The 22,002-nt window shown below is 33.1% G+C and overlaps 1 protein-coding gene across 3 annotated transcripts in view; it reads right to left on the reverse strand.

Annotated features, from left to right (window-relative positions):
* The window catches only part of Map2k4 (mitogen-activated protein kinase kinase 4), a 125,444-nt gene that overhangs the window by 42,993 nt on the left and 60,449 nt on the right, over positions 1–22,002 (reverse strand). For all 3 annotated transcript variants that reach the window (XM_026390516.2, XM_026390517.2, XM_026390515.2), the window contains one exon: positions 6,939–7,058. In XM_026390516.2, the coding sequence (XP_026246301.1) occupies positions 6,939–7,058 (120 nt within the window). The remainder of the gene's footprint in view (positions 1–6,938; positions 7,059–22,002) is intronic.

Here is a 22,002-nt window from a genome sequence, read left to right on the forward strand (position 1 = left end):
TGAAGAAAGAAGTTCTTAGGAAACATCTTCCTGCCCCACAGAATGAAGAACTTTGTTATCCATATTTTGGTAAGGCACTGAAAATATAAAAGGACTGGCAGTTTACTGATGTAGATGTGAGTTCTGTATAAAAATGTATAATTCTTCTAAGGGCTCATTAAATTGCATGAATAGAGATGGGCCAAATAAATAGACAAAAGGAATTTTTACAATTAGAGATGAAGGGAAAACTACTCATAGTATTTTATTTCTCCCAAACCAGAAATGTTAGTATTTTGCTAATGTATACAAGTTGGTTTTGCTAGGTCAGACGGTACATTTCTAATAAAGTATTAGACAATCCAAGTACCTTATTTCTTACATCTTTAGATAAACATTATTACTAGGTTCCTGTTTATAATGGAAATTTAAATAATTAACTATACATGTAATATGTATTTTCTAGAAGAGGATAAAAGCCAAAATTGTTTGGAAATGTAGTTATTAGATTTAAATCAACTTCTGAAATGCTGATTGTGGGCTAAAACCAACAAGTAAAAGAATATACTGGTGAATACGTTTCACCATTTTGATTTTTGAAGTAAACAATAACATTTCTTAATAACATAGTTGTAATGTTCTTGAAATCAGACCTGTTCTTCATAAAAATAAAATGAATCACAAATCATTTCCTGTGGAAATCCCAATTGTCTAAATTGTTTTTCAGCTGTCATATGTAATTTTATGCAAGTTAACTATATATCTTGGGCTTAATAAATTATAGGCTCATTTTGAGGTCCATTAATTGAAAATATTTGTTTAATATTAAATGTCTTTAGAGTAAATACTGTGACTTGGAATTAATTTTCCAATTATATAGTCTTCTGTATAACTTACTCACAATATCCTATGTATACCTTATATAATTTCCCTAAAAAAGAATAAACTACCACTATGGTATTAAATCAACATATAGGAAAAATAAACACTAACTGCTGCTTATGGACAATGTTGCTACTATTTGTTTTGTACATAAATATTTTACTTTCACATATATTTATAGATTGCATTTCTTTTAATTTTTTAAATATATTTGCATTTTAAAAAAAAAAAGAGTGAAAGACCTGACTCATCTAGGTTCTCCAACTGTGTCTATTTACATAAGCCCAGGCCTCCTTGCTTCCTCATCTACTCTATCATCCTCAAAGAACTAGGGAAAATGTCAATTGAGTTAATATGTATAAAGTATACAATAAAGGACCTGGCAGGTACTAAAAACTATAGTTTTAAAACTGAAGGGAGAAAAGATTGAAAAAAAGGCAAACAAAAAAGAAATATATGGGAGCAGAGGAATAAAGGGAAGAAGTAAACAGAACTGAGGATGAGAAAAAAGCAATTTGGAAAGAAGCAATTAGCTTCAGAGGATAAAGTCTTTGTAGTTTCTAAAAACTTTTCTTTCAGGGGTTCCCTTTGGCCAAAACAAGACATTTTAAGAAACTGAAAAAAAGAGAAATGGCCTGAAGTCTGAGTTGCCTGAAAAAACAGTGAAAGCAATACCACTTTCATGTTAAAAGATAGAAAATAAATAAGAAATATATAAATCAAATGAAATAAATACAAAATAAAAGGAAATTTAAAAATACAAAAAACCCTAAAACAAAAAAATTTTAGAAGTCACTTCTCTAAAACACAAAGGAAGAAACTACTATATGTGGATTTACTGGAAAAAAAAAAAGTACACTCCTGAGATAACACAGGTTTCTGAAGATGAGATCTAGATACACTCAATAGCATATTTATATATCAACTATAATCAATTAAAATATAAAATGTTTAAAAAGATGCCATTTACAAAAGAAATAAAAACCAGGACTCCACCTAACAAAATAGACAAAAACTATAATGAAAACAACTACAATGTTATTAAAGGATATAACAAGAACCTGACCAAATAGAGAGGCAGAACGTTTACCCACATGAAGACTCAGATCATAAAGATGTCAAATTTCCCTCAAATTAACATACAAATTCAACTGAATTCTAATAGAAATTTTCAAGTTTATACTAAAACTTATATAGGAAAAGTAGGGTTAAAAGCAGCCGAGAGAGATTCAAAGAAGAGGGACTGACCTACTAAAAAAAGACTTTTTTATAAACTTATAACCATTAAGAGACACATATGGCAATAGAACAGATTTAAAAGTCTATGCACAAACTGAAATTTGATATGTGATAGCTGTGACCAAAAAAATAAAACAATCACAAAAGGATGGATTATTATTACTCAGCCATAAAGGAGAATTAAAGTATGCTGGTAGATGGATGGAACTGAAAACAATCATGCTAAGTAAAATAAGTCAATCCCAAAAATCCAAGGGCCAAATGTTCTTTCTGATATGCAGATGCTAACACACAATAAGGGTGTGGGGGGTGGACAGAAGTTCACTGGATTCGACAAAGGGAATGAAGGGAAGGGAGCGGAGATGGGAATAAGAAAGACAGTAGAATGAACTGAACATAACTTTCCTATGTTCACATATGAATAAATGATCAGTGTAACTCCATCATGGACAATCATAAAAATGGTTAGTTTGATATGTCAAAATGTATGTTTGATATGTCAAAATACATCCTACTGTCATATATAACTAAAAAGAACAAATGAAAAAATTTTTTAAAAGGATGGATCATTTAATAAATGCTGCTGAGACCATTGGTCTTTCATATAAAAAAAAAGTTAAAATTAAATCATCAGCTCAAATCATTCATAAACACAAATATAAAAACTTCTAAGTGGATTTTCTGAAAAGTAAGTTTAAAACATTTTTGTAAGCGATTTTTAATCTCTTCAGTGTAGGTAAAAATTTCTTGCCAAAATCAGACGTGAAAAATACACACCAAAAGACCTATAAATTTAAATGTCTCCATTATAATGTATACTTCTATATGATAAAGAATATCATACCAAAAAGTTAAAAATAAGATTAAAACCTGAATTTGTATAAAGAAACAAAAGATCAGTATCCTGAATAATAAAGAAGTACGCTAAACTACTCAAAATGACAAAACTTAATTAGGATAATGGCAAAGGGATATAAATAGATAATTCACAAGGGGAAAAAAAATGTAAATACGTGGAAACACTCTGTACCTCACCAGTAATTAGCCAAATGCAATTTTAAAAGTGAGATACCATTCCAAACTCCTTATTAAGAGAAACATTTAAAATTAATATAGACCAGGAAAAACGGGATCTGTGACAGTAAATGTTTATGACCTATCCAATAAATATTACCTTTTAAAATTAAAAACAAAATTTCCCAGTCTTTCATATAGAGAAAGACAGCTAATAAAATGTCAACTCAAAATGAAGGTAATGTCACTAAAAATATACACTTCTAAGGTATCTACCTCAAAAGTCAGTTGATGATTTCAGGAAAACCCTTTCCATTCTTTTTTCCTTCCTTCAGTGGCCATGACATGAACTCTGGGTGCCAAATGGACCATGAGGCATCTTAACAATGAAAACTACAAATTAAGCAACTACTAATCCATTGCTATATCATATATCATTAAGAATCTACTATTTCCATTGCTGCCAAATGGATATAATTCCTGCCACAGAAATTCTTATTCATAGCTGGTAGAAATATCCATCAGTTCAACCAGTCCAGAGAAAAATGTAAAAATGATCATTCAAGTTGAAGATATTCTTATTTGACCCAGCAATTAGATGTCCTGGAAAAATATTCTAAAGAATCTGTAACCTAGGTTGTCAAATAGACATGCAAAACACTATTCATTTTCTGCGCTGCTTACAGTTGCAAAAAAATTAGAGATAATCTGCATTGGGACTCTTTAGAAATCAAATATGGTCTATTTAGTCATTTAGAATGCTACAAGATAATTAAAATAAGTTGAACAAATCTTGAAACTATGTTGAATAAAATATACTGTGGAGGACATATATAGGATGATTCCAGTTACACAAACTTTGAAAATGCATAAAGGCATATTGAAAGAAATATATAGATATGATTAAAAACAATGGAAAAACATAAATTGCCAACTTCAATATTAGGTATTATTGAATAAAATTATGGAGCTTTCAGAGGCTCACTATTACCCTATAGCAAGATTAATATCCACACAGCAGCAGCAAGACCAAGAAAAAGAGCATCTCATAAATTCCTAGTAGTGGTACAAATTATGTGAAATTAAATCACTGGAGGGTCTCTTTTCTAATGGTATATAAGGTAAGGTTAAAAAGTTCCAATAAGCATACATTCATTTCCATTGTTAAACACAGAATTTCACCTTTATCATTGGAAATGAAGGTAATATCACTAAAAATATACACTTCTAAGGTATCTACCTCAAATGTTTCTCCAAACACTGTTTGTTTTAGCCTCTGAAACTTCAGGAAACACACTGTGACTAATCTCTCTTAAAATATAAACTTTCTACTTTTCTAAAACTTCGTCTTTTATTATTGAGAAGTACATATTACTTATTTGATTCTAAGATGTGAAGGGAAAGTTAATATTTCATCTACTTAAGTATTCTGTGACTTGCTACAGCTCAACTGTGTAGCGTCTAAGCTTTCATCCTATTTCACTCTAACATTTAAAAGTAGATTATTTTTTACATGAAGCTAAAAGCTTTTCATCCGTGTACCAACTGAAATAAAGAAAACAGTGAACATTTTAGCTCTGGAGTCCTGTTCTTTACCTTTTGTTCAAATTAATACTCCAAATTTTGTTTTCCTCTCTAGAAAGAGGAAATAATGCCACTAAATCTCCTGAACTATTGGGAAGACAACATGTGTAAAAACAATAAGCATTCAACATATGCACCTGCTTACAGCTGCATCTTTCAAGTCCTTTCAACCTACGATATAAAACCAAATTTTACTCAACTATCCATGACAAGAAAACAAAAAAATACAGTTCAGATACTACTCCAAGCTTTCTTTGCTTTGTTTCCATTAACTTGTCAATCATGGAAATCATTTACTCCGTCTTCCTTTCATAAAATCAGACTCCCACATAATCTTGGCCTGTGGCTACATATTTAAATGCTGCCTAGGTGAATGGGAAGGGAAATGAACTTCTAAATTCCAGGACTATGGGGTTGACTTGGGAATGAAGGTAGAACTGATGAGAGTCCACAGTGATAATGAAGAGCCTTAAAAAAGCTAACTGTGCAATCTAATTAGAAGAAAAAAAAAAATCTCATTCCTTCCCTAAATAACTATTCTGCCTAAGAATATAAGAATATATTCTGCCTAAGTCAATTGCTCAGAGGATTTAATGTTGGTAAAGAGTAAGTATATAGTTTGGGGATAAAAGAAGAAGGAAATAGATTCTTCTACAACATGAAGAAAGTTTCAGATTAATGATCTTATAAACATTACGACATTATGTAATATTTAGGTCAGGATATAGTCATAGACATACATACTATACAGTGTAACACTGAAATGAAATGATAAAGAAACTTAACAAATTCAATGCATCTGGTCATAAAAAAGAATATTTAAGTCATTAAAAAGTTCAAGGAATAGGAAGAAAGTACATGATTATAGAATTAAGAACTAGCAACTCAACAAAAAAAATGGGCTCTATCATGAATCACAATTATTATAGTTATTTATTAAGATCACAAAAAAATACATAAAAATTTCAAAATTAGATAAGAAACAACTAACTTTAAAGGTCTTTTATATCAAAGATCTCACATATTTCTATTCAATGCTACATTCAACACTATTTTAAAAGAAAAATAGAAATTTTAGGCAAAATAGTGACAAAAACACTGAAGTCGCACTCTTTATAATCAGTTCCCCAAAAGAAGAGAAGAGCATGTGCCTATAATTCCAGCTACTTGAAAGGCTGAGGCAAGAGGATCGAAAGCTCCAAGGCCAGCCTAGGAAATTAACAAAACCTTGTCTCAAAATAAAAATAAAAAGGCCTGGAGATGTAGCTCAATGGCAGAGAACCCTTCAATTTCATCCCTAGTATCAGAAAGAGTAGGAAGTTTCTCCCAATTCCAGTTCATAACAACCTCATCAGCTAATTTTAACATTTTCAAGATGAGAATGGTATTAACATTACATGAAATACTTAATTCAAGTTCTATTCAACTAATTAAATATCCCAACTTATGATAGTCCAGAATGGTGTAAGATAACTTCATTTGCTTACAGTTCCATCTTTACTCCTAGCCCTAACTCATTTCATGGTTAGACAGTGTATGACTTAGAGTGTGTAGGCTGACAACTAGAGGCAGTGTTGGGAGAGAAGAGGGCAAAAGAAGAAATAATCATGAGATCAAGAAATCAGAGTATTAGTTTCTACACAAACTCCGGATAACAGAATTAGAAAAAAAGAATTTATATTGTAATTGTTAATTATCTATGTCCAATGGGTATAACTGAGGATGGGGGGGCAGTTAACACATTAGGTGTAGATAGAATTAAGAGCAAAAGTGAGTAAAAGTACTGATATTGAGATTTTGTCAAGTTCTTAACCAACAGAAAATATTTATAAATGAAGAAAGAAATTACAGGACTTAAGAATGACAGTCACAAGTATATATAAATATACTTATGTATTTTTATGTATATATATATGAGAGTCACTCCTTAATCAAAAGAACAATGAGGGGCTGGGGTTGTTGCTCCGAGGTAGAACGCTCACCTAGCACGTGAGAGGCCCTGGGTTTGATTCTCAGCACCACATAAAAATAAAGATATTGTATCCAACTAAAAAAAATATATATTAAAAAAAGGAACAATGATTGATAGAAGTAAATATATAGTTTTACAAGGCTATATATGAAAATAGAGATAATTAACTTATTACTAACATATGGCATTTAGATTAGTTAATGCTGCCATCCTCTTTCTTTCTATAACCAGATATTTATCAGCTAAAATCCAAACAGTTTATTCCTACCTCTCTGAAGAGTGCACCATAAAACTGAACAATGTATGGGCAATCACTACTCCGCATTACTACATCCAAATCCATAAGAAGTTGTTTTTGTTCTTTTTCATCCACTGTTGACCGTATTCTCTGGGAAAAAAAAAAAAAAATGACAACAGATGTCATAAAAACATAAAACAATTTAACAATTTAAGAAATTTGAGTAAAACTTCTACCATGGTACTGAAAATTACCAGACTTCACAAGTACTAACCAGATATAAAAATTATCATCCTTTTATCACAAAAAAAATATGAAAATAGTACTTGGAATTTCTTTAAATGGTACAGGACTTTTGAACCACAGCATTGACTAATGATGTTGGAAACTGTGCAACAAAATTCCTAGGCAATGAAAATTAACACCCACATGCAAATATAAAGAAAATCACGAGTTAACAGTTTTCACATAAATAATTAATCATAAAATATTTAATTAAAATACATATTTTAAATTGCCATTTTAGAATTGTATGGGATTTAGACATCCCATGCAATAACACCCCTCTTTCCTCCCTAGTATCCTCACACCAAAAGCATCCTCACTGACGGAAAACAAAACACAAAAAGTATATAGTGTAGGGGCAATACTCAAACAAGAATCCAAGTCTCTCAAATCCTAGACTGGGAGCCTTCACTGCAATTTCTAGACATTAACAAAAAGTTCTAACTATCCAATTCATGAGTCAGCATAAACCTATAAAAGAAAACCTAAAAATGAAGAAACAGAGGGCTCTTCTGGTCTACTCCTAAGCTGATGCAGTACTCCTCTGTACACTGAAGACCTGGGACATATCTGTAACCAAGCTCTACCACAACTTCTCTGCAGATTTCTGAGAGACTACCAAATACCATTCATGTCTTCACCGCCCACCTCCCAACCAGGAACAGTATAAAACATGTAGGTGTTCAGAGAAACAGCTCCCAATGCACAAGAGAAAGGACACAATCAAGTCCAGAAAATGTGAAACATTAGTAATGGAACTATAGTTTAACATGAAAGCATGCAAACAACTTCTGTTCTCGCTTAAAAAGTTCACAACATCACATCGCGCCACTGGATACGATACACAGCACATACTTACAGGGAAAGTTAGAATCAAAAAATAGACAAGGTAGCAATTGTCTTCAAAGACTTGGAGGTATCTGTTCTCAATGTTCTCCAAAGGGAGGAAGGCAGTCATTTAAATTCTTGAGCCCATTTTACAGAAGACAAGCCAGAGGCACAGAAAGATACAAAAGATGTATTCCATATGACATAAGAATAATCAGTTGTTTGAAGAATAGAAATGTTCTCAAGTTTAATTTCTTGACACTAAATGAGGAATTCCATATTCTCCAAAAACAAATTTAATTTTGCTGCAAAATTATACCTTGCTAGCTACTGTATTTCATATCAAATAAAATTTATTAACTGATGTCATATATGCACTACATTCAATGTCATTGTCAGATAAAAAGAGTGAAAAAGAAAATAAGACTAGTTCTGCTAAAATTAGGAAACATTTTCCTTCTTTCTCTCTCCACTTCTCTATTTTTATAGTTTGGGAATTTGCTAACTTTGTTTTTAAATTCACATCAGCATAATGTTTGCCCAAAAAAGATATATTTTTAGAAGTCAAAATGGCTCAGAGACATGATTTATGTTTGTTCAAAACATGACACTAAGTAATTTTTGTAATCATTTTAATTACCTTTATTTCTGCTTTTAAAAATAAATTTGGAAGTATGGCTGTGAAAATACTTATTTAAAAAGATGATTTTAAAAAGATAATACTATATCTAAGTTTAAAAGAAACAAGTAGGAAAGAAAATTCAAATGACCCTTTAGTTGGGAAAAGATTTCTATTTATTAAACAATTTTAACTATTAAAAGGTTTAAAAATGTATTATATTTTCTATTTTTACTTTTATGGATATATTGGCAAATGTAAATGTACAAATATATAAGCATGTACTTTAAAAATACTATTTTAAAACATGTCCTCTTTACTAGTTTTAGTTTTCCTAAACTGGCTATACGTAGCTTTCTAAATTTATATTTGTACAATATAATATTCCAACTCTTAGAAAGCACATGATAGTCAAGAGTTCTTCAGTTAACGTCAATATTTGTCTTTGGAAAGCCAACTTTCAAAACTCTGCTGTAGTTACAGAAAGGATACAAGCTACTACATGAACTGGAGTTCTTACTGAAATTCCTGCACGTGATCGATACCTAATACTAAGACAAACTCCAATAGAATTGTTATAAACCAAAATATGGAAGGTTTCTTGCACAGCTAACCTTTGAGATCATCTCACATGACAGGATTACTATTTATCTATAACATATTCTTCAATGCCACTTCTAGTACAAAACAGAACATGGAGCAGCTGAATGGCCTATAAATGTAACATGAAATCGATGGTGCTCCTGGATGCTCCTCAAGCTCCCCAAACATTCTGTCCAAGTGACTGGTGGTAGGTAGAAGAGTAGCTAGCTGCTGATATTACATCTGAATAATTTGGGAATAAGCAAGTACAGTTAATTAAAGTTTTGGCGTTAGATTTTAACATGTATCATATGTGAGCACTTAATAAACTAATTCAAAAGACCTAGAGAACCCCCAAAAGGAGATTAACTATGAGCATATACCTATAATAAATTCAAGCTAAGATTTTAATTCAACAACTCAATAATTCATTCAAGGTGAATAATACTTAATGATAATCTATGATTAAAAATCAGTGAACATTGAGTAAAGAAAGTCACTACCAGGAAAATTTTTTCTAATGAAAAATCAGAACAGTATCTATGAGAAAGATTTCTACTATTTGAAACAAATGAAGATCTAAAATTAAGGTAGCATAACCATAAAATTGAAAACAAAATTGAGAACAAACTTTCCTTCCTTTTATAAGTTTGTCCTTAGGGACACAGGAATATAGAAATATAAAGATGAAGGCAATTATGTTACTAAAACTTCTCCTATAATGACAATGCTCAGAAATCAAACCTATTGATAAATGCTTTGGATTCCAGAAAATTATTGCTCATTATATCAAATTTAGGTAAAGCTGATATTTATTTTGAGCTCAGCAAATCTTTGTCTTTTTCTCCATTCTTTTTTCTTTTAGAAAGAAAGCTCCTAGGAGATTGCAAAATATTTTTTTTATTTTTTTACTTTTTGAGTTGTTGATGGACCTTTATTTTATCTATCTATCTATATATCTATTTATATGTGGTGCTAAGAATTAAACCCAGTGCCTCACACATGCTAGGCAAGTACTTTACCACTGAACCACAATCCCAGCCCCACAAAAATTTTTTTAAACCATCTAAAGAATCTTAAGTTTTAAGAGTTTCATTTTTCATTCAAATATCAGAGTTCATCAAAATCATTATTTTTCTCCTTTATGGTATTGAGTTCTTATGCATGTCAATTCTTTATTAACCTAGCTTAAGTTATTACATGCCATTAGGACAAGTTAAAACTTTTTCTTGAAAAGCACTATACATCTCTTTTCCAATAATGAAAATCATTTTCATATTATTTCTAATTTTTAAAAAACATAATGTACAGGAAACATTTAAAATCAAAATAAGAACTATGACCATATATATAAACATTTATGTATGTGTGTGTGTGTGTGCACATGTTTTCTAGTGAAGAAATACATATACTTGAAGTTAACAAAATATTTTATTTTCCCCCACATTTTTTATTGGTGCATTATTTTTGTTGCACCAATATTATTATTGGTTGCACCATTATTTTTTGCACCAATATTGTACATAAAATACTTTTAAATTGTCCAAATTTGTATTCAGGGTGTTTTATACACTTCACAAGCCTTTAAAAGCAAGTAAATGCCAATAAAAACAAGTAGGAGCAGATCAGAAATACCAAAATGACTACAACTAGAACCAGAGGGGAAAAGTCAAATTAAATATCTAATCATCTGGTTTTAGGACTAACTAGTATTATATATTGTTCTTACATATGAACAACAACAAAAAGCTTCATTTTTCTAAAATTACCAATCCAACATATGCCACTGGTTGGAATAGCTGCAAATTCAGTTTCTGGGATGTCTGTAAGGACTAGGCTGCCATAATGAAAATTTAACAAGTTCAACAAATAAGGTAAAAATCTCCAGTTAGAAATTATCCCCTTCCTCACCCTCCTACCTCATTACAAAACAATTTTATGGTTATGCTACCTTAATTTGAGATCTTCATTTGTTTCAAATGGTAGAAATCTTTCTCATAGATACTGATCTTTATAGTGTTGCATACTCAATTGTATTTTATTCTCACTTTAAAAACAGTCCCACTCAGAAGAAATGGCCCAAATCACTCAATCACATGGTATCAAAAGTCACTGCTAAATTTAAATGTTGACATCTTATGCTTGGCTTTATGTAGAAAACCTAAAGTTTTAACAACATGAATTTAAAGTACAAATACCCCTTATACTGATAATGAACACCCATGCATATGTGGTATAGTTTTAGATGTCATCTAATTTAACATTGGGAATTTCAGGGCAGCTCGCTCTCTATGCTGACATGATTCTCTAACCTGTCTAAACCCTTTCAACCTCACCTTGGACACACAATTTATTGGTATTCATCAGGGAAGAATAGCCAGTGACAAAACTAACATCAATAAGTATGAAGAACTTTCAAGTAGATTAAGACACATTGTTATAATGGAAAGGGAAAATTATTATTATTTGGGGGAAAATAATAAAACAATTCACTGAAGGACCTGGTGGTGGGAAGGCCAAAGAGAAAGAAGAAAACAAGAAGATGGTAATAAGCAGTGTATATACTCTGAAGAAAAACTATCTCTTACTGAGATAATATGACATATTCTAGTCATAATGGTGACTCCCCTGCCCACTCCATTTTTAAATCTATTTTCAGGGATGGAGAGAAATAGGGAGAGGGAATAGAGGGAAAGAATACGATGATAAACCAATCACTATTAGGTGGTAAAACTGGAAGACTCAAATGTGGCAAACAGAAAAGGAAGGAATGCTGACCATATAATGGCTAAGGATGAAACTGCAGAAGAAGCAAAATAACAGACACTCTCAGTGGTAGAGTGTTTGGCTAGCATTTAGGAGGCGCTGGGTTTGATTCCCACCATAGGAAAGAATAAGACTCACAAAGTTGGTAGCAAAAAGCAGGTCACCAAAGACCATTTTGTTTTAGACACTAAATAAACACCTATCTGATTCTGATAGTGGTCCTTGCCACACACTCATTCACAGTTAACCCTGATATCTTGGGGTTCTTAGATCTATCTCTCAGTTGCTAGAAAGGTAAGGCGTGTCCCATATAACAAAGCACCAAGGCCTGCTTGAAATGACCATTGTGTAACTCCTTGCGTCCTGATGTGACAACTCCTGACTATCATCAGATCAACCCAGAGTTTTTCTTTCCACTAAATCAAGCTATCAGAAAAGGTTAAATAGATGACTGTACTGTGTGTGAGAAGACATTCAGGATTACCTGATCCCATTCCTGTTGAAGAAAGAGAAAAGAGGTCATTATATATTCAAAAGACTCAGAGTTAGGATAATTGGTGATAAATCACACATGCTCTTAATTTAAAACAGTAGTTCCATAGTGTGTATGACAGATGTCAGTTCCTAGAATGTGAATACTCCATGCAAAAAGGATATGAGTCATCAGCAAACATACCAGGAATCAAGAAATGACCTAAGAAAGCAATGACTTGAAAATAGCAACAAACTTTACAAAATGACTATTAGTTCTGATACAATATTTGCTTTAAAATGAAAAAAAAATGTATGGGAGAAATGAGGCCAGGGGAGCAGAAGAAATGAGAAAACTAATGTGGAAGACCATGACTACAATCCTGGCAGATAAGGTCTCTAAATCCTAACATGATCAATTCTTGTCAGGTTTCTGTATGGCTGAGGGTACAGAGGGCAATCTTTCAAGGTATTAACAGTGAAGTAGAAGACTCATATCCTTGAGGCCCAAGTTCATCCTCAAGGTGCTTAGAATATGGTAGGAATAAGGTAAGAGTACTCCAAAGCAAAAGGGAGGTGAGTTCTTTGATTAGAAATAAGGCATGCACACAATAAAACTCAGCAAGTTGATGGATTCAGTTACTATAGAAGAAATCAGTACAGGACTTTAGAGATTACTCTAGGCATTGAATGAAACAATTTGAATGGGATAAAAAGATGCAAGGTACTATAAGTCCATTATCAAGGAACAGTACCATTTTAAATTTATCACCAACCAAACTCAGAACACCAGCAAAACTATATGGATCATGCTATCACTGTCAGCTAAAGCTCATTTTTCTTTGTTTTTTTCCCTTAATGACAGATATCCTTTAATATCCTACCTACAACAAAAATAATATTTCTTGACTCCAGCTCCAATCAAGGTGCTAAGGGAAAGCTTGAAGAAAAACATTAAGTTCAGTAGATGATATTAAATAATATCATCATAAAATGATTTATCTTTATAGTGTTAAATACTCAATTGCATTTTATTCTCAAATCAGCCAAATGTTTCCTTTTAAAAAAAATGTAATGCCTAAAAGGCAAAATATATTGACTATGTTACACATGCTTCTCTTTCTATATAACTTCATACAACCATAGAATCCTCATTTTATCATCAAAATAATATCCAAAAGCAAATTTTAGTGATAGTGAAACTTCACTGAACTTTCTTTTCAGGAATTGAAAACAGAGAATGCAGCATATACAACACCCACAATGGTTTTATACTGAAGAGTAAAGCTCATATTTCAGTGCATGTGGCTCATTCCTCTACGTAAGCTCATACTGTCATCTAAGGGTACCAGAGTATATGTATCCCATGTGTCAAAGCAACTGTCAAATGTTTTGCTAATTAGGAAGATAGCTAGAACAACCACTCCGTGACAAAACCAAAGATCCCTGTAATGAGAACTGTCTGCCTTTTGGACGAGGAGAACATTGGTTAATATCACCCACACAGAAATCCTACTGGTACATGAGCAAACATATTACATGGGATCTTAGGTAGAACTCATTACCACAGAAAATAAAGAATGATACAGTTAAGTTTTAACAGTATTACATTTAAAATCAAAAGATGAAAATAACAATATTATCTTAATGAATATCATTATTATGATATTTTGAAGATGCATCCAAGGGGTTAGAAGTGTAGCACAGGAGACAGAGTATGTGCTCAGTGTGTGCAAAGCCTTATGTTCAATCCCTAACCACCAAAAAAAGAAAAAAGAAAATGTGCCCAGTTCCTGTGATCAACAAGCACCAATACTGCTATGTCATAAATATTCATTAAACATTCCTTGTCAAAAACCTTCCTAAAGTGTCTGTGAAGAAAATATAAAAGGGGGTACAACTCAGACTCCAAAGCGTCTCCACTATTCTGATCCTTACAAATGCTGCTTTCCCAGCAAAAATGTCCAAAATTCAGTTCTAATACAAATATGTAAAATTCCAGAAACCACTACAGTATAGATGTACTAACATTTTCTACAGGGCCACAGGAAATCTTAGAATTCTAATTTTCTTAATTTGTATAACAAAGATTCTACATTCCACAGATACAGTAAGACTCACAACCTTGCTGTGTAAATTCATTCTTGTTATTGTCTTCCACACAAATAACACACATACACACACAAAAAAAAAATCCATGACATCTCACAATGCCATCATTAATAAAATCAAAGCAGATGGCAATATTAGCCAAAACAAGTAGTTTAAAAAGCAAGGTATTAGGAATGTTGATCACATGCAAAATTTGCTTTCATGTCAAAAAGTGACAAATAGTGTCTGTGAAGTCAATTTTTTAAAAATTATGAAGACATAATGCTTTTACTAAGACCAGCAGAAAGGATGCTGATTAACCCCCAAATCATCCAAGTCTTTGAAATCAATTTAATGAACTCCCAGTTGTATCTTAGCCACATTAATTCATTAACAGTAAGTAGTACCTCCCATTCTTTTCACTAGGGATACTGAGGCCCAATTAATTCCTTTTTCATATCCTCTGCTATGCACTATCAGAGATCAGTTCCAAAGGCATGTTTCACTACTTAATGGGAAAATCTGCCCTGAGTACAAAGCTTTAAGGAACAAGCTTGATAAGCCTTGATAAGGATGGTATCTACTTCCTGTTTACTAACTATATCATACATATTTAAAGAATACAATGTTAATCTTAGCACTGAAAATTTTAAGGACCTCAATACCCATGACAACAAAGTAAAAATGACAATACAAATCTGATAAATGACTAATTTCAGAGCTATTGCCAAAAGACAACAATTTAGTTCAGATGTCCCCTATTTAGAGTGGGGGGGGTGTAATAAGGCAAGTTTTTCTCTAAGCACTTAAATAAGGTAGAATGTAGTCTAATGTCATAATTCAGTTAGGTCAATGAAGTGACAGTAGAAGGTTTCAGAAACTACATATTTAGAAACACCTAATGGATGATTAAAATTCCTAGGGCAACCATTCCCAAACTGTCCTAATGCTCCTAAGTTTCCTCTAAGATGATGCCCCCTGATGACTTCCAATGTGTAGGTTCAATTTCTACTTCCCATCTTTTATTATATTGATGTGTGTGCAAAGGACTGAACCCAGAGCCTCATGCATGCTAAGGGTGTGCTCTTATCACTAAGCTACATTCCCCAGTCCCTCCCACGTGTACATCAACACGCTGAGCACATACTCTGTCTCCTGTACTACACCTGTAACACTGATGTTAACTATTTAATTTAGGGATTTGTTATGGTTTGGATATTGTGTCCCAGAAAGATTCATGTGTTGAAGGCTTCAGGCTTCTTTCTTTCTTTCTTTCTTTCTTTCTTTCTTTCTTTCTTTCTTTCTTTCTTTCTTTCTTTCTTTCTTTTTCTTTCTTTCTTTCTTTCTTTCTTTCTTTCTTTCTTTCTTTCTTTCCTTCTTTCCTTCTTTCCTTCTTTCCTTCTTTCCTTCCTTCCTTCCTTCCTTCCTTCCTTCCTTTCTTTCTCTCTCTCTCTCTCTCTCTCTCTCTCTCTCTCTCTCTCTCTCTCTCTTTCTTTCTCTCTCTCTCTCTCTCTCTCTTTCTCTCTCTCTCTCTTCTCTCTCTCTCTCTCTCTCTCTCTCTCTCTCTCTCTCTCTCTCTCTCTCTCTCTCTCTCTCTCTCTCTCTCCTGCAGCATGAGATGAGCAGTTACCTTCCATCACAGATGGGGCTTTTGAGAAGTGATTGGATCATGAAAGCTCTCACCACATCAGTGGATTAATCCACTAGTGGATTACTAATCTGATGATATTATGGGGAGGTGGTGGAAATTTTTGGAAGCAGGGCCTAGTTTGGAGGAAGTAGGTTGGTGGGGCATGTCCTGGAAGGATATTTTTCATGCCTGCTCTCTTTGTTCTATTTCTCTCTCTCTACCTCTCTCTCTCTCTACCTCCCCCGCCCCTCTCTCTCTCTCCCCTGCATGAGATGAGCAGTTTCCTTCTATCATGACCTTCCATTATGATGTTCAGCAATGGAGCTAGCCAACCATGGACTGAAACTTCTGAAACCATAAGCCAAAATAAACCTTTCCTCCTCCAAGTTGTTTGTGTCAGGTATTTTGGTCACAGTGATGAAAAGCTAAGAGTTTCATATACAATTCTTTTTAGAAAGAACCCCATCTGAAAAACTCTGCCTTGAACTACAACAAAGGAAGCACACATTTAGTTCAAAAATCAAGGCTAACTGAAGGCAACTGTGCCACATCCCTGGAACTGACCCATTTTCAGAAACATTTCACTTACACTTTTTATATGAAATACAACACTTAATAATCAATATTAGGGTAAAAAAATTTAAAAAAAAAAGGTCTTGTCAATCACAGATTAATTCATCCCTTCTTCCATCCTTTTTTTCTTGCTACTGTACCAGGGATGAAACCTGGTATATGCTAGGCAAGAGTTCTACCAATGAGTTACACCCCCACCTCTTTTTATTTTTGAGACCATCTCCCTAAATTGCCCAGGCTGGTTTTAAACTTGCAATCCTCCTGCCTCAGCCTACAGAGTAGCTGGTATTACAGGCCTGTACCACCATGTCCAGTCATGGGTTTTAATTAAACCACATGATATCATGATATGGCCAATTAAAAGAGTATAAGATAATAGAACCATTCTCTATTCGAAACAACATAGCCATTATTTCTTCATCTCACAAATGATTTGGACAATTGAACATCATCACTATGGTCTTTCAACTGTCTCACAAAGCACTACACGTCATCAAAAAGGAGCTTTTCCAATTTAAGGCCATCCCTGTCAAATATCATTCTAGTGTTTTTAGGACATTATGCAAAGACCAATATTTAAAACACTAAAACGCAATTCCCTCAATCATTATTGACCATCACAATCTCACCAAAATCACACAGCAACAAACCTCTGACAGGAGTGGATGGACCCACTGTGGTGGAAAACAAGCTAAGCTGTGCTTTCCTGATCCCTGACTTCTCATACTTGACATATAATCTGCAACTCGGATGCCTACCTACCTAATCAGCAGAAAAAAGTGACATTTTGCTTAGGGCAAGTCTAACCTGTGGGCTGCTGATACTGTCAGTAGAAGGCTCTAGTCCTTCCTATCATGCACTGGAGTTAAGCTAGGTCTCAATGATGCTGACATCAAAATTAAACACCAGAGATCAAGCAACCACGTAGGATCTGGAACTCTTATATCAATGAAAAAAAGGAGAGATGAAAGAATAAAGTTGAAGGTAGAAGGAACAGGACTAATTAAGCAGATCACCAACAACAGGGGGAAAAAGAACTACCTGAAGCCCTTACATACATGGCCTCATCACTATCTCAGTCCGGTCTAAGCACCTAACCTCTAACAACAGATTTGTTTTTCTGTTAAGTCCTCACCAGGTAACCTTCTGATGAAAAGACTGAAAGTCATCATAATGATCAACAGTAACAGCCTTAGCATCTTCCCATTCCTACCTTCTTACCCAATACTAGTTTCATTCTCCAAAGAAATTACAGCTTTACTCTGGCATTAACCCTTTAGATAAAAATTCAGGTTTTGCTGCCTGCCATCTTTCGCCACAAAGACTTTATTACCTTATATTCCCTCTCACTTTCATGTTTACATTTCCACTCTCCCCTGGTTTTTCCTTCATAGCCTAAGAACATAAAAAGGACATGCATAACTTTAGTAAGTCAATTAGGACATCAGTCTGTTAGAAAATAGCAAGGAAGCTGATACTCTAGACATGTAGGATTCACTATATCCTCTCAGTCATTCTTCTATTAACAATCTGTGTTTGTAATTCCACTGAATTTCAGCCCATGGATCTGAACTGCGATACTTCACCTATTCTAAGTCCTCTCTCCTCTATCCTGGAATTCACTTTGACATCTTAATTATAATCACCTAAAAGAAAGCTGCTGTGTGTTTCTACTAGAGCTAAATTTCTATAAACCTAACTTAGAATTCTAGTCTCGACTGTTGCTTCTTCAAACACTGGGTCTGAGCACTGGGTTTTACCATACTACAATTAACCCTTCTAGATAACTACACAGAGATATCTACTTTATCCCTAAAAGACATTGGTTGTTCAGTCTCATTTTTTCATTCAGTATTCACCCCACCATCATATAAAGTAGGGGTATTAACTCCTACATTAACTGCAGCACAATTCAGAATAAAAATTCCAAATTTTATTTATAATAAAATTCAAAAAAAATGGAAACAACCTAAGTACATCAACTGATGAATGAATAAAGAAAATGAGATATATGTACACCACGCAATACAATTCTGGCATAAAAAGGAATAAAATCCTGTCAGCCACAAAAACATGGTTGGAACTAAAGTTCAACATATAAAGTGAAATAAGCCAGGCACATAAAGATTATTACCTCATAATCTCACTCATGTGAAATATAAAATTGTTGATCTAATATAAGTTGAAAGTATAATGGTAGTTACCAGAGATTAGAAAGAGTAGGAGAAAGGAACAGATGGGGAACAATTGATCAACAGATACTAAGTTACACTTAGATAGTAGTCAGAAACTCTTGTGTGCTATTATACGTACAGTGGGATGGACTGTAAGTGAGCTATATATTTCAAAAAGTTGGAAGAAAGAATTTTGAATGTTTTCACCATAAATGAATGATAAATGTTCCAATAAACAGATATGTTTAACCTGATTTAAAACATTACACAATGTATATATATTTGAAACATCACATTACCCCATTAATATGTACAACTTTCGTGTTTTATGTATTAGTTTAAAACATTTTAAATTAAAACAAGGGGTCATTAAGCAAAATTTATAGAGGATGCTGATCAAAACCACGAGTAAGTACCTAGTCAGAGCAGACAGTTGCCCTCCCTAAGCTTTAGAAGATCCAGTGACAACATGTTTTTGTCCTAGGCAGTCCTGGGGCTCAGTCATTCAGACATAGGTAGAAAAACTAGCATTATATTATTCCCACAAATCAATGAGCAAGACCACTCTCCCCAGGTATGTGCAATTTAAACTGAGAGATTAAAAATGTCCATATCTGATATCCTAACACAGAACATCACTGGAAGCCTAAGAAACTGTCCTCAGACAACACATGAAGAAATCTTTTTCATACACTATTTGTTACCTCACTAAACCTGATTTATTATATATTATATATTAATTGATTTTTAGATTAAGTCTAAGATAATTATTTCTGGTAACTGAGAGGTCATCTTTTTCAAATATTTTTTATATATGGCAAAATATATTAAGGGAAGGATTTCCTCCAAACTTAAAAAAAGCCAATAAACAAAAAACAAAACAAAACAAAAAATCAGGCTGATTACATGGTTTACTTTTGTACAGCTACTATACGGTTCGTTCTTTTTTGTGTGTATGTATGTGTGTGCAGAGAGGTAGTACTAGGAATTGAACCCAGGGGTAGTCTACCATTGAGCTACAACCCCAGGCCCTTTTGTATTTTTATTCTGTGACAGGATCTAAGTTGCTGAGGATTGCCTTGAACTCAGAATTCTCCCGCCTCAGCCTTCTGAGTTCCAGGGATCAAAGGCCTGAGCTATTGTACCCAGCCTACTGTAAATAAATATTAAGGATAATTTCTAGGACAGGCTTAACATCTAAGAAAGTACTCTAAATTCTCAAAATGCATACTAATATGTTAACATGGAGCTACTTCAAGGATGTTTCTCATTTCACTAATAATAATAGAAAGTTTTCAGCAGTGTGAACCATTGTTCAACAATATTATATATAATGTGTCAAATCTCACTCATCCTTAATCACATTTTGCTTCTGCACAATTATGCTTGTCAAACTGGTCTGTATGCCTAAATGTTAAAGAAACAAACTCTCTCAGGTATGATAAAAGACTAGACTTCTCTAACGAAATCAACTACAAATACATTTTAAAATTCACCAACTGGTATCAAATAATAATTATATTAATACAAGAGACTTATTATTCCAGTATTAAGTTATGAAATCCAATGATACACTCCATCTATATGTTAACTGATATGTCATACTGCCACACTCTCCCATCCCTGTTTTGTTTGCTAAGGTGTTTAAGAAAGTAACACCTAATGGGTACAAATTTGACGTTGACTGTTTAATAGGTCCCATGACTATCTTTGAAGCATTTCTTATGAGTTGGGATTTACATTAGCATTCCAACTAGGAATCTCTCAGTAGACACTAATAAAATCAGATTATGAATTTTGGACAACAATTTCATTTTTTCATTCTTAAATTTCTTCAAAATTTGAGTTTTATATAACTCCAAATATAATAAAATTAATCACTAAAAAAAAACTTTAAAATGTGAAAAATGTATCATTTTTTACTTTAAAACCTTTAACCACAGTTAAATTCCATCCATATTACTATAATAATTTATAATATTGATCAACATAGTTTAAGTACACCCAACACAATCTGAAAAAAAAAAAAAAAAACAGGAAATAGTTATTTAAAAGTACTTTCCCTTATACCTGGGAGAAAAGTTTTTAGAACTTCACGTACAAAAATTTTCCCTTAAGACTCCATCAACTGAAACCAAATGCACAATACATAACAACACGGCATGCATGGTGTGTAAGGACAATGCAACACTCAACAAAAAGAGTCTTCATGACTCTTTTCCCACTAACACTGTAATAACACAAAATAAGAATAGAGAAATCATTTTACATTTCAAGAAAAGCAATATATTATCTAAAGGGATATTTGAGCAGAGGTCTTAGCCTGTATTCCTTTAGAGGTCTGCAGGTTATACGCAGTTTTGTGTACATACACATCTTTTTTTTAAAAAGATCATTAGTTCTCACCACATTGTAAAATTATGATCAAAAACAAAAACCTCTACAAAGAATCAAATTTTCCCCTATCACTAATTTAACATTGCTTTTAATGACCCAAGAGCAGAGAGAAGTGGTCAACAATGAAGGAAACTAACAGTTTCCATAAAGATTTTGTTTACAATTGACCTCCACACAGAAAGCATTTTCAATTAGTATGATACAAGCCCACTCTCAAATGTCAAATAAAAACCCGAGAACCTCATATCAGCAAGTCACTTTGATAAACTCTAAAACAGGGAATTAACAGGATGATGATTAGCTTAGGTTGCCTATATTCTCAACTGACAACCATAGGTATTGCCTCATCTTCCTTTTATTGTTTTTTCTTTTTAAACCACCCCCCACATTGCTGATTTTCCTAAAATATCTTACACAGAACAAATGCATGTTAAATATTTGAACAAATAAATAAACACAATTACACAAACCTAATTGGATCAGATGGATATCAAGATAAGCCTGCCAGGTACAGTCTATAGGTCAAATCTCTTTCTGGTCTTTTTTTTTTTTTTTAATGAACATATTAAGTGGCATGACACTCACAATAAGGATAGAATGTGACAGCATTATCACAAGGTATGCATTTCAATACAACTTTAAAACCAGGGAACAGGGCAGTACTGAGAAAAGACGAAA

This window comes from Urocitellus parryii, chromosome 7 (genome assembly GCF_045843805.1).
Source record: "Urocitellus parryii isolate mUroPar1 chromosome 7, mUroPar1.hap1, whole genome shotgun sequence".
Lineage (NCBI taxonomy): Eukaryota > Metazoa > Chordata > Mammalia > Rodentia > Sciuridae > Urocitellus > Urocitellus parryii.